The sequence below is a fragment of the Zonotrichia albicollis genome, chromosome 8, assembly GCF_047830755.1.
Source record: "Zonotrichia albicollis isolate bZonAlb1 chromosome 8, bZonAlb1.hap1, whole genome shotgun sequence".
In the NCBI taxonomy this organism is placed as follows: Eukaryota; Metazoa; Chordata; class Aves; order Passeriformes; family Passerellidae; genus Zonotrichia; species Zonotrichia albicollis.
Genome location: NC_133826.1, coordinates 10,635,029 through 10,649,981, shown reverse-complemented (window position 1 = coordinate 10,649,981; position 14,953 = coordinate 10,635,029). Strand labels below are relative to the sequence as shown.

The following is a 14,953-nucleotide window of genomic DNA, read 5'->3' as shown; positions in this document are numbered from 1 at the left end:
TTGCTGCGGTGCCTGGCATGCTGCCGCTCCCCGCCGCGCCGGCCCTCCCACCGGAGCATCAGTAAAAAGAGTTTCCTGGGGAATATCCCACATTTGCAAGAAATATTGGCTGTAAAAATTAAGCTGATCTGTTGGCGACGCCTCTCAAAATAAGTCAGCACGGGTGCAAATGCCAAAACTGACTGGAAAAGGGGAAAACCAAGAGGAATTACTCTGTCTCCTATGGCATTTTCTCTTACTTATCTGTAAAAGTCTGGGGCAGGAACTGCCTTGCTATTAATTATTGTTTGGCCAAGAAACAAGAAATGGGATTAACTGGTGACTTGAATAAACTACTCTGGGAGGCAAGCTAAAAGTAATTTCAACTAATGCCACATGCTTCTTTGGTACTTTGGTGGTGACTTTTTCTGAGGAAGGACTTTGGAGCCCATGTGTTTTGACCCAATAGGTGCCATTAATAAACCTGCTGCCTTGCCAGCAGACAAGCAGATGGGGCCCAGGCAGCAGCCCAAAATGTGCTCTGGAAACCAGGGCAGGGATTCTTGGTAAAAGGGGGAAGATCTGAATTGTTGTTGTTCCACTGGATTACTGAAATAATTTATTGCAATGCTCCACCCTTATAATTAAAGTGCGGTGATGAAAGCAACTGGTAGAGTAGCTTTGGATTCAGAAGCGGCATGTGCGTGTGGTGTGTGTGCACACCTCACCTTTGGTGTTTATATTTGTTTTTTTTTAAATTGACTCCTTGCTTCTGAATAGAGCAGGCAACAGCCTCAGTTCTTAGAAAGGTATCTGGAGATGGACAGCTCCAGAGAGCAGGGAGACAGGCTCCAAGAGATAAGGGACATTGCTTCTCGAGCGCAACAGCAGCAGGGCCATTCCTAGTACTGGTTGGATGGGGGCCAAACGGAGAAGATCTTGCTGTGTGAGCCGGACAGGGAGGCAGGGAGCCCCCGGGGAGGCCTGCCCAGTGCTCTGGGTCTCTGTGCCATCACCCAACTCGCTAGAATAGGGTGGGTGACTTGAGTGTCTCCTTCAAAGCAGGATAACCGCTTTGTATCCTTGTGTCCCCTGCCGTGGGAAGCCTTCAGGACAGCGCTGTCCCAGGGGCTGCTCAGGGTGGGCAGGGTGGGACAGCCGACCCATGTCCCTGTGCCAGGGCGGTCGGAGATTCAGCTACAGCACTGGTCCGTAGGGAGGGCAGACAAACGTGTTGTGGGGGCTGTGGGGCGAGATGAGGCAATGTCGGCAGGGTGCCAGCCCCCGGCAGGGTCGAGGAGCAGTTATCTCGGCTCGCACACGCACCCTGCACGCAGCCAGATGCGAGCTGGTACGCTCTGTGCTGCTGATTGCCTCACCGACAGCAGCGGCGCGGGAGGACGCGGCTTCACGGGTGCGCTTACATGAAACGATTCGCGCGGGGGTGTGGGGACACCGGGGCTCGGTTATCTGGTTCATCTCCTATGGAGGCACAAGCACACCTTTTTGGGACTGCCGCTTTGCCCCCTGACGCTCTCGGGGTCCCCGTGGAGAGTGTTGTGCCCGGCACAGTGGCTGAAATGCTTTTGCCTGTATGTACTCCTGCGCCAGGGTGCCTGTGACAGAGCCATTGCCATTGCCCCTGCTCCACTCGGGACAGGGTGCCGGGGCATCTCCGGCTCTACCACCTACAGCCCCCCGCCCCGCTCGTAGTGTGGGCCAGCCTGGAGGGCGCCGCTGCCCCGTTCACGTCGCGGGCAGCATTCTGGCCTCCGCGATTCACAACAACACCCTTGTCGCTTCTCCCCCGTGGGACAGTGTCGCAGAGCAGGGCAAAGCGGGACGCGGAGCCCCCGCCGCTCTGCCCGTCCTGTCCCGTCCCGCGCGGGCTCCGAGCGCGGTCGGGGCAGCGGCAACCGCCGACCCCCGCCCGCCGGGGCAGCCCCACCGAAGGGGGCGTGGCTCGGGCCGCAGCAGAGCCAATGGTAAGTGGCAGCGGTGAATATCAATGCGGGCCGGACCAATCGGGGCGCAGCCATGCTGTTAACAGCTTAGGGGCGCGGGGCGGCGCAGAGCAGCGCTGCTGCCACGGGGAGCGGAGCGGAGCGGTGCCGGGCTCCGCGCACCGCGCTCCCCCAGCCCGCCCCGGCCCCGCTGCCTCGGCCCGGCTCGCCATGGCGGCGGCCGTGGACGAGAGCACTCTGCCCTCTATCTCCACTTTCGCCAACTTGATGCCGCTAGAGGAGCGGCCCGCCGACATGCTCCACGTAAGCACCTGGCACCGGGGAGAGGGTGGCAAGGTGGGTACGGGACAGAGCGTTCCGGGCGGGGGCTCAGCCTGGCCGGGGAGTGGGGGGCGGGCCGCCTTCTCGCCGTCGGAGGGCGCCCCGAGGTCGGCACAGCGCAGCCGGAGTGGTGCCGACCCGTCGGACGAGTTGGGGGGAGGCGCGGGCCGCGGTGTTGGGGCGGCGGGTGCCGCCGCAACCGTCTCCTGCCGATCCTGACGCTTCGTTTTCCCGCAGAGGATGCTACAACAGGATGGCCCCGCTGCCGTCAAGCGGGAGGAGGATGACTTGGGCAAGTTCGTGGACTTGGACTTCATCCTGGCGCACACCAGCAGTGGCGGGCAGGGGCCGACCGGCCCCAACTACCCCCTGCCCGAGACCCCCGAGAGCTGTGGTACCACATACGACAGCGACGGCTCGTACTCCACGCCGGGCAAGTTCCCGGCGCCTTATCCCGAGGGCCAGGGCCACAGCTACGTGGCTGAGCTACTCACCCCGGACCTGCCCGGCCACTACGATCCGCAGCGGAGGGAGTACACGGAGCTGCGGGTGCCCGGCGGCCCCCACCACCACCCTCACCCCCATCACCACCCGCCCCTCCACCCGGCCCTAGCCCGCCCACTGCCCCTGGACCCCGCGCAGTCCTTCGGGCCCCGCATCAAGAAGGAGCAGCCGGAGGAGCGCGCCTGTATGCTGGGGATGTCTGCCGCCGAGTACCTGGGACCGGGCGGCGGCGAGCACAAGCCACGCGTGGCGCCGGGTCCCGGGCCGGGACCGGTGCCGGGGCCGCCGCTGCCCTACCCGGGCTTCCCCCACGGCCGCTTGGGGCCCCCCGAGGAGCCGCTGCCTGGCGCCGATCCTCACCTCTTGGCCGACCTGCCGCCCCACTACGCCGTGGCCCCGCACCGCTATGCGCCCCACTTCGCCCCCCAGCCGCCACCGCAGTTTCATGGACATTTCAGTGTTTTCAGGGAGCCCCTGAAGGGGCCGGGCCCGGGCCCGGCGGGGCTGCCCGGGCTGCTGGTCACGCCGCCCAACTCCCCGGTGCTGGAGTACTTCCCGGCCGGGGCTCCCCCCGAGGACTGCAAGCCCAAGCGCGGCCGCCGCTCGTGGGCGCGCAAGCGAACGGCCACGCACAACTGTGAATACCCGGGCTGCGGCAAGACCTACACCAAGAGCTCGCACCTCAAGGCGCACATGCGGACCCACACGGGTAAGGGCGTGCCGGGGCGGGCACACGCACGGAGGGTCCCGGGCGCGGGTACCGCGGCACGTGCTGAGACCCGCGAGCGAGGTTCCGGGCTGGGAAGGGGCGTCGCGGGAGGTGACACCGGGAGTAAGGGCGTGTCGCGTGGGGAGGACCCCTGCGGTGGGTCAGGGAGTGCACGGTGGGTCCCCGTGGAGGAGGTGTGTGAGGGCACCCAGGGATAGCCTGCGTGGAGGCGTTCTGCGTGTAAGGCAGGGGGCAATGGGGATGGCCCCGAAATGCTCAGAAGGATCCCGTGGTGGCGCTGGGCAGGGATACATAGGGACCTGGCATGTAGCGAGACCACTCTTGTGGCGCCTCCAGTTGCTGGTTTTGGGGCCCGGGGGTGACTGAGGTGGTAGGACTTAGGGACATGGTGATACTCTCCACTTGGGCTAGGGACAAACAGAATAGGGGGCAAACTGGGGGTTGTACGGTGAGACTCTCTGGCCGAGCTGGGACAGGGCACACGGTGCCAGCCCACAGCAGGGGACCAGCCACAGTTTAAAGTGAAGCAGAGGCACAGAGGAGGGGTGTTCTAATGGGGCAGGGATGCCCAGAAAACACATCTTGGCACATGGGGAAAGGCAAAAAAATGGGGGACAGAAAGGGAAAGAAAGCTGAGCAGGCAGAGGTGCGCAATGGACCTCCCATCCCTTTGAAAAGGGGATGCTGGGTAGGGTAGCCCCGAACTGAAGGCACAGGGAGGGTGGGAACCGACAAAGCCCACTGACACCCCCTCTCCTCTGCAGGCGAGAAGCCCTACCACTGCACCTGGGAAGGATGTGGCTGGAAATTCGCCCGCTCCGATGAGCTGACCCGCCACTACCGCAAGCACACAGGGCACCGGCCGTTCCAGTGCCACCTCTGCGAGCGGGCTTTCTCCCGCTCGGACCACCTCGCTCTCCACATGAAGCGGCACATGTGAGCGGTGCCTGCGGCCGGACTCGATGTCCCCGGAGCCAGCTCACGGTGTAAATAGTGTCGGGCCAGGGATAGCATTGGGGAGCAGCCTGGCCACCCAGCTCCCTCCGCTTGTAGTTGATAACTAGTTTTCTCCTCCTGCTCCTGTGAGAGCTGGCCCAGCCAAGTGGTGGGGAAGGGCTGCTTTGGGGATGCATGTGGGGAGCAAAACTGCGAGAAACATCTGCCCAGTCATCACCACTCAGCTCCCCATGCCTGGAGGGTTCCCCCCAGCCAGGTACCCAGTGAGTGGGGGAGCTGGTGCATAAAGGGGTCTGTCCCCAGAACTCCTGGCTTGTATTTGGCATCAGCTTAACCTTCTTCCCCCCAGATTCTGGCACCCCCCTGGCTCTAGGGGCTGTGGTGGCTGACTCTGGCTGCTTTTTGGCTGGAAAGCCATGCCAGTTGGGCACATTGGTTGTGTTGCTGGGAAATGGGTTGCTGGTTGTCTCGGTTGTGATCATCAGAACAAACCTGACCCAAAGCCCAGAGTGGATGGGGTGAGGGTGGGATTTGACTGGCTCATGGCTATAAAGGTTTGCAGGTGTTGGCAGGACAGTGTCACCTTGCACAGAGGACAGGGAAGCTCCTGTCACCAACCTGGGACCCCCCTGGCCATTCCCAGTTTTCCACTCAAGAGCCTAAAATGTCTCTCCTGGCTCTTGTCTGCTTTATTTTGTCTTGTTCTTCCCCTCAGGATGACACCAGGTACTGCTGCAGCTGCCTTCCCCATGCTGCTTTTTAAAATTTAGTATGTAAAGGACAGTGAGTCCAGCTATGAATGCCCAGGTCTCTGCTATACTTGAAATTTTTGTAGGGGGGGGATAAAAAAGAAAGCTCAAAAGAAAATGAGTCTTTTTATGTGCAGCTTCTGCAAAGCAAGTTGTAAATTAAACAAAGCAGTAATATATAATGTTTCTCTTTTTTTTAATATATTTTTTCCAGCTGGGAACACAGATGAGTCTCAGCTTTGGGAAGTGCACTGTTCCCGTCTGTGTATATTGTTAATTAACATTTCTCTGCTTGGGCACGTTAGGTCTCTTGCACTCTGAAATGTTACTTTTCTTTATATGCAAACTGTTGAAATATTGTGATCTGCTGTATAATAAATAAACAAGATGTAAACATGAAAGAGCCAGGAGAGTTTACTTTAAAGGTTTCTTCTAAGAGGAGAGGGTGAGGCTGAGCTTGTTTGTCAGTAAATATTTACATCGATGTTCATTTCTGCTTAAGTTAGCTGCGGAGGATCGATGGGGAACGCCCAAGCCTCGGCATCTGAGTAGCATCTCCTGTGCAACAGCTCTTGAGTCACCTCACTTCCCTGTGCCTCAGTTTCCCTAATCTGCAGATGGGGCAATTGCGGCACTGGGATGGTGTGACTGGTCCTGCGGTGAGTCATCTCTGTGGAGAATGGCAGCCGAAACTCAACTGAGAGCCCTGCTGGTCCTGAATTCTTCCTGAGCAGTCCTGTCCTGCTGTGCCTCACAGTGGGAGCTGTGCAGCACTGGCCTTGTGGTCACAGCCAGCAGGGATGTTGGTGTCAGTTGGTCCTGGGTGCTGTCTCTGCTGTCCTCCTGGGGATGGCCTGGCAGCTTGGCGGGGTTCAGGTGCTGAGGTTTCCCTGCGTTAATAGGTGGTGACTCAGCACAAGCATGCTGGCAGGTCCCGGAGCTCAGCAAGCAGGTCTGGCTCCATCCCTCCCTCCCTCCCACAGCTGATTACCTGTGATGCACGAATCCCTCTGAAGGCAGGAACTTGTCCAGACCTGACACCATGCTGGCAGTGCAGGGAGCTGTATGATGCCCTGGCCTAGGATGGTGGTGGCAGTGGCTCCCTCCTGCTGCTCCTCTCTGTAACCCCCAGCAGCTGGTCAGGGCTGGAGGGTGCCCTGGCGCTGCTTGCCCTGCAAGTGGAAGTGGGATATAGCTGGGCTGATCCCACTCTTTCCTGCTCAGATGGGAATGGCAGAACAGGTCTGATGTTCCCCTGAGGAGTGGCTAATATTTTGGTGTTGGACTCTGTTCTGGGACCAACACCCACCCTTGTGATCTGCCCTTGAGCAGGTACAAAAGCATGGGTGATTCCAGACGGGGTGGCAGCAGCTTGGGACATCACGTTCTGCCTGTAGGCCTGAGATCAGGACCATGGGGCTGCATCCACAGGTGTCACAGATCGGTCAGGCTCAATCACTTGTCCTTTCCACTGCTGTCTCCACCCTCTGCTTGTCCCACTTTCTGAGAGGTGCTTGTGTAGAGGTGACTGTGCTGGGACACATGTGGTCTGTGATGAGGTACTGGGGGTGTCCTGTTCCTGGGACCACCAGAACCCAAGGACAAGGCTAAAATGCCAGGGGATAGCTGGGGCAAAACTTCTGCCTCTTCCCTGGAAACTTGTTCAAAACGTCACATGGAGGGAGAGGGAAAGGTGTGGGCTGTTTGAATTAGCGATGAGTCAGGCTGGCAAAGCCAGATGGGGAGAGTGCGTGCCTGCGTGTTTGTGTGCGTATAAGTAATCTCTGGCTTTGTGTTTTTATTATGATTATTATTTTTATTTCCAGGGGAACGATGAATTTCTCCAACCATCCTGTCCCACTGGAAAGGCTGGCTCTGCTGTCCTGTCCTCCCTAAGCATCCTGGGAGCTGGAGTGACGGTTCACGGCTGTTTTGAGGTTCAGCTCTGAGATCAGAGCACAAACCAGTTCTTTCTCGCCTTTCATCATTGTTGTGCCAGGGCAGGAGGGAGGTCCGACTCTGCTGCCACTGCCTACATGGGGAGGCAAGAGCAGGGGAAGGTGCTTTGGGCTCCTCCAAACAGAGCTGCTCTGGGTTTGCTCCCCTGTGCCTGGGGCAAGGCACTCCTTCAGGCACATGATGGGGCACGGCAGCCAAATGGACCAGCAATGCTGGGAATCACCACTGCATGGCTGGGGAGGAGTGGCTGTAGTGGAAAAGACAATTACGGTTAATTTGTTGTTAATAAAAAACACCCTCTTCCAATTGCCTGGGCTTAGACACACTCTCCATTGGAGAAGCGAGGCCAGTCCTGTCCCCAGTAAAACCTGCCCTGCAAAGTGATGAGGGCAGCAAGAAAACACCTTTGGCAGCACTGAGGGAGGCACGGCTGGGGTGCAATCCCTGTGGTGTGTGCACCTGCTGTCAGCTGGAGAACCCTAAGCTAGGCCATGTCTCCCTTCCTTCCTTTTCCACCTTGGTCACTTCCTGTCAAAAAGGACCCTGGGAACTGTGCAGAGATCTCTGAAACTTCTGTAACTCTTCAGCCCCAAGGTTTTGGGGTACAGCTGACCTGGTCCAATGAGGAGGCAAGGGAGTAAGGGAAGGAGCAAGGTATGGAGAAACACCTCCTAGCAGAAGTGTGAGTCATGGCCACAGTATGGCCTGGCACCTGCCAGTTGGAACAGGGCCCTGGGGTCTTCAGAGCTGGGGAGGGGTGAATGAGAAGCTTGAGTGAGTTTCTGTTGTCTAGGGATGACCCAGCTCATGGGGGTCCCCCATGCTACAGCCTACAGGTTCCACAGCTGGTCTGGGATTGTTGATCCATAGGGAGAAGGAGTGTTGCAGATTTGAGGGTTTCTTAGCCAGGACTTGACCTTCAGGATGCTGTGGTCCATGGGGACAGCACAGAGCTGGGGAGGGGACCAGAGTGCTGTGGGTAGGATGCAGCCTGGGTGCTCCAGGGTGGGAGGATAATTTGGGGGTGCTTGGACAGGCTGACACAGACCATTCCTCACCGTGAGGCCAGAGCTTGAGTCCCTAGGACCAAGGTGTCTCTGCTGAAGTCTGCTCCCAGGGCTTGAGTCTCCCATTGCAGGAGCAGTGGGAAGTGCTCTCTACCATGGGGGGAAGGTCCAACAACCTGTCCCCGTGTCCATGCTGCTTGGGGTGGGCCAGGTGCCACGATAACGGAGCTGTGGCTGTCACCGCACCCTTAGGAAACATTTGGCTTCAGGCACCTGAAGCCACGGGGGAGCGATAACTCCCGTCTCTCTTGCCCTGCCTGGACCCACACCTGGCGCTGTCGTGCCTTAGTCACACACCGAGAGTTTTTCCACTGCCGGGCCCCAGATAACCTTCTCCTGCCCCACTGGCCACAGTGTTTGCACTTGTCCTCCTCCGCTGGTGCCAGGCTGGGAGACACACACGCCCTGAGCCCTGGTCAGAAGGCACGCACACCTCTGGCCTGGGGCCACCTTGGGTCATGCCTGGCAGCCAGGGCAGCGGTAAAGGGCATGAGGTGAGGTGCATCCTTCCCCAGGTGGGTGAGGAGCTGGCCTGGAGGGAGCCTTCCTGCCAGGGCTAAATCTGGGGGCACATCTCTCCCCCAGTTGCTTGGTGGCTGATCACTCTGGATCCCTGGTATCCAGGACAGCTGGAGGTGGGTGATGGTGTTGCAGTGACAGGACAGTGATGCCAGAGTTCCAGGGCACAGAAGTGCTGAACTCCCTGTCGCTGCTGGCTTTCCCTGATTCCCTGCATTCCCTCCATACTCCCTGTGCCCTGGCGAGGCAGGACCCTGGTGGTCAGATCTGGGCACAGTCCCAGTGCAGGACTCTCAATGACGAACCAGGTACGTGACTCAGCCTTCCAGCCTTTCCCCTTTGCTCTGTGCTAGCTTGGGGATGCAGTGGCCATTAACAATAACTCCAGGCCAGAAACAATAACTGCGGGCCCCCCTGCAGCAGTGCTAATTGCTCTGCTGATGAGCCCATTAGCAGAAGCACCCGGCTAATGTGTTTCACCTGCGGGTCCATACAGCTCCGGGTGGGACACAGCTCCCGAGGCTCACAGAGGTGTGGGGGAGGCAGGCCAACAAGTGGGAGATATAATCAAAAACCAGCGCTGAATGGCCCCATCTGTCTCAAGGTTTTATTTTTGGAACTGGTTTTTGTTTTCTTTAAGTGCCGTTTTAACAGGATGAACGACTGTGAACAACCGAACAACTCGTGGCAAAAAGAGAGGCCCTTTTTTTGGTATTACAAAGCTCTCCATGAAACCGCAGTGCCAGGCTAGCCAAGCAGGCAGAGACCGCAAAAGTTGGGAAAGCCTTGTGTCCTTCTGCAAGCCCACCTTGGGGGAGTATGGACCCCACTTCCAGGCCAGCTGTGGCAAGAGAGCAAGGAAATGTGCTAGAAATTATTATCAATGTCCACACACACTGATGGGGGAAGACTTGGGTAGGTGAGGCAGAGCTGAGAGCAAATAGGGCAGGCAAAACCTCAGGAACAGCTCTGTCCTTGTGGGAAGGGTGCTAAAAGCCATCCCTGGTAGTGTGGAAAAGGGATTAAATTATTTCTGGGGACAACAGATGGTACTCTGGGGGTGTCACCAGTTCCCATTGTGGCACACGGGCATTGTTTGTGCCCTGCTACAGAGGTGATGTGCCAATCCTCGTGGGAAGGGCTCACCAGCAGGATGGGAACGGTGGTAACTTCAGCACAGCCTGGCAGGCATTGAGGGATTCCGTGCAAGAGCGAGTAGGGTTCAGCTCATCCCAGGGCTGCAAGGAGAAGAGATTCCCCTCAGAGGCACCCCTCTCCTAGGATGGCGGGCAGGTCCCGGTGTATCTCTGCCCTGTGCAGAAACCATCTGCTTGAGGTGAACTCCTGTCAGGCGGCCGTGCCCAGCCTCGGTCTCTCGCAGGAAGGTGATTCATGAAGTCTCTCCTGGCCCCACACCACTGTTTGCTCCCCTTTCCTTCTTCCCCTATCGCTTCCCACAGGGAAGAGGAAACAGGACAGTATTATTAATAAAACTCTCGCTCCGTGAGCCGTGGCTCTGGCTGGCTCCTGGCACGGCTGCCGGGCAGAACGGGACAGGGCAAAGCCGCCAGCGAGCACCTCGGGAAAGGAGACGGGAAAACTCCTGATGAGAAACCAGGGTCGGCTTCGGGACCCTGGGAGAGCAGCGACCATCTCAGAGTCCCGGAGGGAAGGGGGTCGCGGCAGTGCGGGGCACGGAGGGCACGACGAGCGCGTTCGCGGCGCCCCCTCCCCGCCGCGCGGGCCGGGCTGAGAGGCGGCGGTCGGGCGCGGCAATGCTGCCACCTCCTGGCACGGGAGCGAGCTGCGCCTGCGGCGGGCTGTGCACCCTGAACGGGGCGAGGGGTGCCGGGACCCGGCTGGGGCCGGGCGCTGCCGCGGGCCCGCAGGGACAGCGGCGCCGGCGGCCTCGGGTTAGGCGGCCACGACGTGCCAGGAGCGGGACTCGAACCCGCCATCCCTCTCCCTCACCTCGCGTGGTGCGTTCCCCAAAGCGCTCCGGGCACTTCCGGGCGCCTCTTGGCGGGAGCGGAAGCAGCGCTGCCCGGGCCGCCGTATGCGCCGCACGTCCCGGTGGCCGCGGAGCCGGCGCCGGTGGGTGCGCGGGTCCCGCTCGGAGCGGGGCGGCCGCGGTCGCGCGGGGAGCGCCGCGTCTCGCACGGCCTCCCACGGGCCTTCCGGGATCCCCCCGCGGCGCTGCGGGCCGCGGGCGCGGCGTGCGGAACCCCCGGGACCCGCCGGGTGCAAGGCCCCGTTGTTGGGCCTGGCGGGGGGATGGGAGGCGGCCGAGGGGGGTGTGTGTCTATGTAGATATAAGTGTGTGAGTGTGCGTGTGCACGGATACGCGTGTGTGTGCGCGGATATACGTGCGGGTATGTGTATACACACGCAGCCACGCGTGTTTGTATGGGTCCGGGACACCCCCGCGGGAGTTAACCCCCGACCCCCGGTTTCCCGCCCTCCCAGAGCTGGAGGGGACGGACAGGACGGCGCAGAGAAGGCCAGAGGGCAGGCGGAGCCATGGCGACGGGGGCAGATGTACGGGACATCCTGGAGCTGGGAGGCGTGGAGTCAGAGAACACGGGCACCATCAACAAAAAGGACATCATCAACTCGGACAAGGTGAACTGCAGTGCCCCGAGGGGCTGCTGCGTGATTCCTGGGCACTCTCTGACCTTGCATGTGGTGTTTGGGGTGAATATTGGAAGAAATGATGGAATTAAGCTTGTACCTTCTTAGTTACCTGTGCCATGGCATCTGGTGTGGGATTTAAGCTGGAGCTATGTAAGCTGCGTCCTGCTGAGCTGGGCCAGGCCCCAGGACATTCTCAGCTGTCTTTAGAACTCTCATTTTGTGCAGTATCTAGCCCGAAAGCAAATGGAAATAATACAACACAGTCTTGTTTTACAAGACAGAAAATATTGTCCGACTCGACTGAATGACAGAAGTCTTCCAAACTGTGTGGGGAAGGTGTGTGGCTGGAGTTTGGGACAACTGGGATGCATTGCCTGGGAGAATGTGGCACGTTAGTGAGCTCTGTTAAGGATGTCTGATATGATGTGCTGCATTCTGTGTGGTAATGTGCTACAGTGACTTGTGTTCTGTGTTTTAAATTTGGGCAGGGTCATGGGTGCCCCATGTTTTGCAAGGTGTTGGGAAGGTCAATTTAGGAGTAGTTATGAGATGTGGAGGTGCTTTGAGATGAGCTCTCTGCTACAGAGATGGTCTGATTTGAAGTAAAGCCTGTGCATTTGGGAAAAAATCAAAACAAAACTGAAGGAGAGGCACTGTGATTTCAGTGCCCTGCTAGGGCACACAGTATAATTGGTGTGATGGAAAACCAATGAGTTTCAGTCATTTAAAGGCTGAAATGTTGGAATTGCTGGTCGTGGGCTGTGTTGGTGGACAGTGTCTGGTGAGCAGCCTGTTTGCTGGATTCAGCCTGAGTGTTGCCACTGAGTGTTTGGAGTTGTGAGTTCTTTGATTTTAATGCGTCTGTGTTAGGCAGCAGAGAGCCAATGGAGTACTGGGTGCTGGCTGTCTCTTTGGAGCAGGGATGGTTTTCTCAAGTTTACTTTAATGGGAAGAAAGAGGAAGGGATGGTGCAGTGAAAAGTTCTGGGAGGCATGCCGGAGGGATTGAATGAAACATTCTGAATTTCTGCAAAGTACAGAAGTGAAGCCAAATCAAAGGTGTAAGCTGTTATCACATGGAGAGTGCAAAGTTGCTCATAACAGTGTAGCTCTCAGTCAGGAAATAGATATGTTCTCAATTAGAAAAGAAACAGATTGATGTCTTGAAATCACAGGAGCACCATGAAGTACTTTCCAGTCCATTAGTGACTGAGAATGTTAAAATAAAAATTACTAGGCATAAAAACATTTAAATCAGCATGACCAAGTAATTTGTTCTCAACTCCTAAAAGGGCTGGCTGAGCTGATCTCTGGCCTTCTGATATTAACTTTTAATAAATCTGGGAACTTTGGGGGAGTTCCAGAAGCCTGTGTTCATACAGGGTGTGTGGTGACCTGTGGGTAGCTGCCTTGGTTGGCCTTACATTGCTGCTGGGCAAAGTGATGGACACACTAGAGAGAGGTGCTTGGTTAGGGATGAAAAGGTGCTGATATAATGCATGTCTGTCATGAAATTTTATGGAAAGCAGCTGTAGTCCAAGATGACAGGGACTTATTTTTTCAGTGGAATCTTGAATTTGCTCGATAAAGGTGGCTGTATGGATTTAGCACAATTTATGATGCAATGTTAGTTTTACTACTGAAAAATATTCTGATTTAAAATTTGGTAGTGATACAGTAAGCAAGTATGTAATAGTAGTGTTTGGGGTAGTAGTTATAAAGATGGTACAGTTAGACCAAATGCTCAGTAAACTTTTCCCTCTTAAATGAAATGTAACTTTTACTGTGGCTGTTACTGTACCTACCTGAATCCAAAGCTGGTCACCTGATACAGTTGATTGCTGATAAACTTGTATATGGGTGTGAGCTGGGCTGTGTCTTAGAGACCATCAGTTCTGTCAAGGGTTTAGGGGCCAGGTTGAGTTGTGTACACTGAATTTCTCTTATGAGGAAACTGTAAAAAATTTGTTTGCTGTGTAAATGGGAGAGCAGAATTTTGGGGACCAGAGAACTTTGGTAGGTGACACTGGGGGTTTTGCCAAGGGGCTACTGCAAGGGTGTAATCACAGATGGAAAAACTGAAGCTGTTGCAGAACAAAGTGACAAGAACTATAAAAAACTGGGAAGACATTTCTTACTTGAAAAGATAGAGAATCATGTAATTAAATGCATTAATACCTCTGAGGGAGGACAGTGCTTGCCTAGTAAGGAAAGACTTAGTGCACCAGCCGCTGCAATCTACAGCCAGATGTTCAGCTTGGAATTTAAGTGTGTTATCAGCAAGAGCAAATGTGGGCACTGGTCAGCGCTATCACTGAAAGTGGGTACATTTTGTCTGTCAGTGTTTTCCAGCAGGAATAGGCACTTTCCTGGAGAAATTCAAGGTGTCTAAAACCAGATAAAAGTAAAAGCCATCACAGGTTATACAGTTTTAATGTTCCCTCAGGAATTTCTATTTCTACTTCTGAATCTAAAGTACAATTTTTTTGTTTCAGAAAAAATCCAAGAAATCCTCAGAGACATTGACGTTTAAGAGGCCAGAAGGAATGCACCGAGAAGTTTATGCACTTCTCTATTCTGACAAAAAGTAAGAGCACATGGTCATCTGTGCAGGTTGTGGGGTGGCCTGGGCTTTTGGTGGCAGGGCAGCATCCTCTTGAAATCAGGGGCAGTCTTGTTTCCCAGATTGATTCCCCTTTGTGCTCAGCCCATGCTTGTGCCCTTCTCTTAGTCATGGGCAGTGTTTGTTTTCCCTGTTCTAAATTTGAGGGGTTTGCTTGATACAGGAAATTAATTAGATACAGGCAAACAAACCAGCGCTCATAGCCTTCGTATCTAATTCTTTCTTAATCTCATCTGGGAATAGCACCTGCTTTTCTATCTGCAAAAAGAGTTCTGAGCTTGAAATATCTTTGAGTTTGCTTCTTGCTTCTCATCACCAGCACTTTTCTCCCCCGCAGGGATGCACCTCCGCTGCTGCCAAGCGACACAACTCAGGGTTATCGAACAGTCAAAGCAAAACTGGGCTCCAAGAAAGTCCGGCCTTGGAAGTGGATGCCTTTCACCAACCCAGCGAGGAAAGATGGAGCCATGTTCTACCACTGGAGGAGGGCAGCAGAGGAGGGGAAGGATTACCCTTTTGCCAGATTTAATAAAGTAAGTGGGAGCACTTTCAAACAAAAGCATATGAACAGCAGCTGGAAAATACCCTTCAGTCAGTTCCTTGGCTGTCCAGATGGGAAGTTGGTTCTTTCAACACGTGAAGGCTGAGTTATATTTGGTAATTGCATTTTGAATTGCAGCATGACCTGCAAACTTGTGACCATGGACTGATGTCTCCAAATCATTCAGGCAAAGCAGGCTTTGTATGTGGTCAGAGCTTGGTGGAGACCCCAGTGTTTCAGGTGTGCAGTCATGGATTTGGTGATTTGGTGAGGAGAACTCGTGATACCTACCTCTGTTCCTGACCAACACCCTCCCCCTGATTACAGGCTCAGGATAGTAAAAGGTATTCTATTCTGAGTGAGACATAAAAGTCAGAAATCTTGCTATTTTGCTCAATATGAAAAAA

At 55.9% G+C, this 14,953-nt stretch overlaps 2 protein-coding genes across 3 annotated transcripts in view; both read left to right on the top strand.

Moving 5' to 3' along the window:
* Positions 1–1,219: 1,219 nt before the first annotated feature.
* On the top strand, positions 1,220–5,296 carry KLF17 (KLF transcription factor 17). 2 transcript variants are annotated; one of them, XM_074545917.1, is made up of 3 exons: positions 1,220–1,393; positions 2,502–3,477; positions 4,263–5,296. In XM_074545917.1, exons 1-3 carry the CDS (start codon positions 1,235–1,237, stop codon positions 4,436–4,438), a joined length of 1,311 nt encoding a protein of 436 aa, XP_074402018.1. In that variant the 5' UTR covers positions 1,220–1,234; the 3' UTR covers positions 4,439–5,296. The 2 variants fall into 2 exon arrangements, with proteins under 2 accessions (XP_074402018.1, XP_074402016.1); XM_074545915.1 differs by lacking the exon at positions 1,220–1,393 and adding an exon at positions 1,996–2,246.
* Positions 5,297–10,769: 5,473 nt separating this feature from the next.
* Positions 10,770–14,953, top strand: part of DMAP1 (DNA methyltransferase 1 associated protein 1) — a 34,448-nt gene continuing 30,264 nt past the window's right edge. Inside the window, exons 1-4 of the mRNA XM_074545914.1 lie at positions 10,770–10,843; positions 11,216–11,371; positions 13,878–13,969; positions 14,343–14,538. Of these exons, the coding sequence (XP_074402015.1) occupies positions 11,270–11,371; positions 13,878–13,969; positions 14,343–14,538 (390 nt within the window). The 5' untranslated portion in view covers positions 10,770–10,843; positions 11,216–11,269. The remainder of the gene's footprint in view (positions 10,844–11,215; positions 11,372–13,877; positions 13,970–14,342; positions 14,539–14,953) is intronic.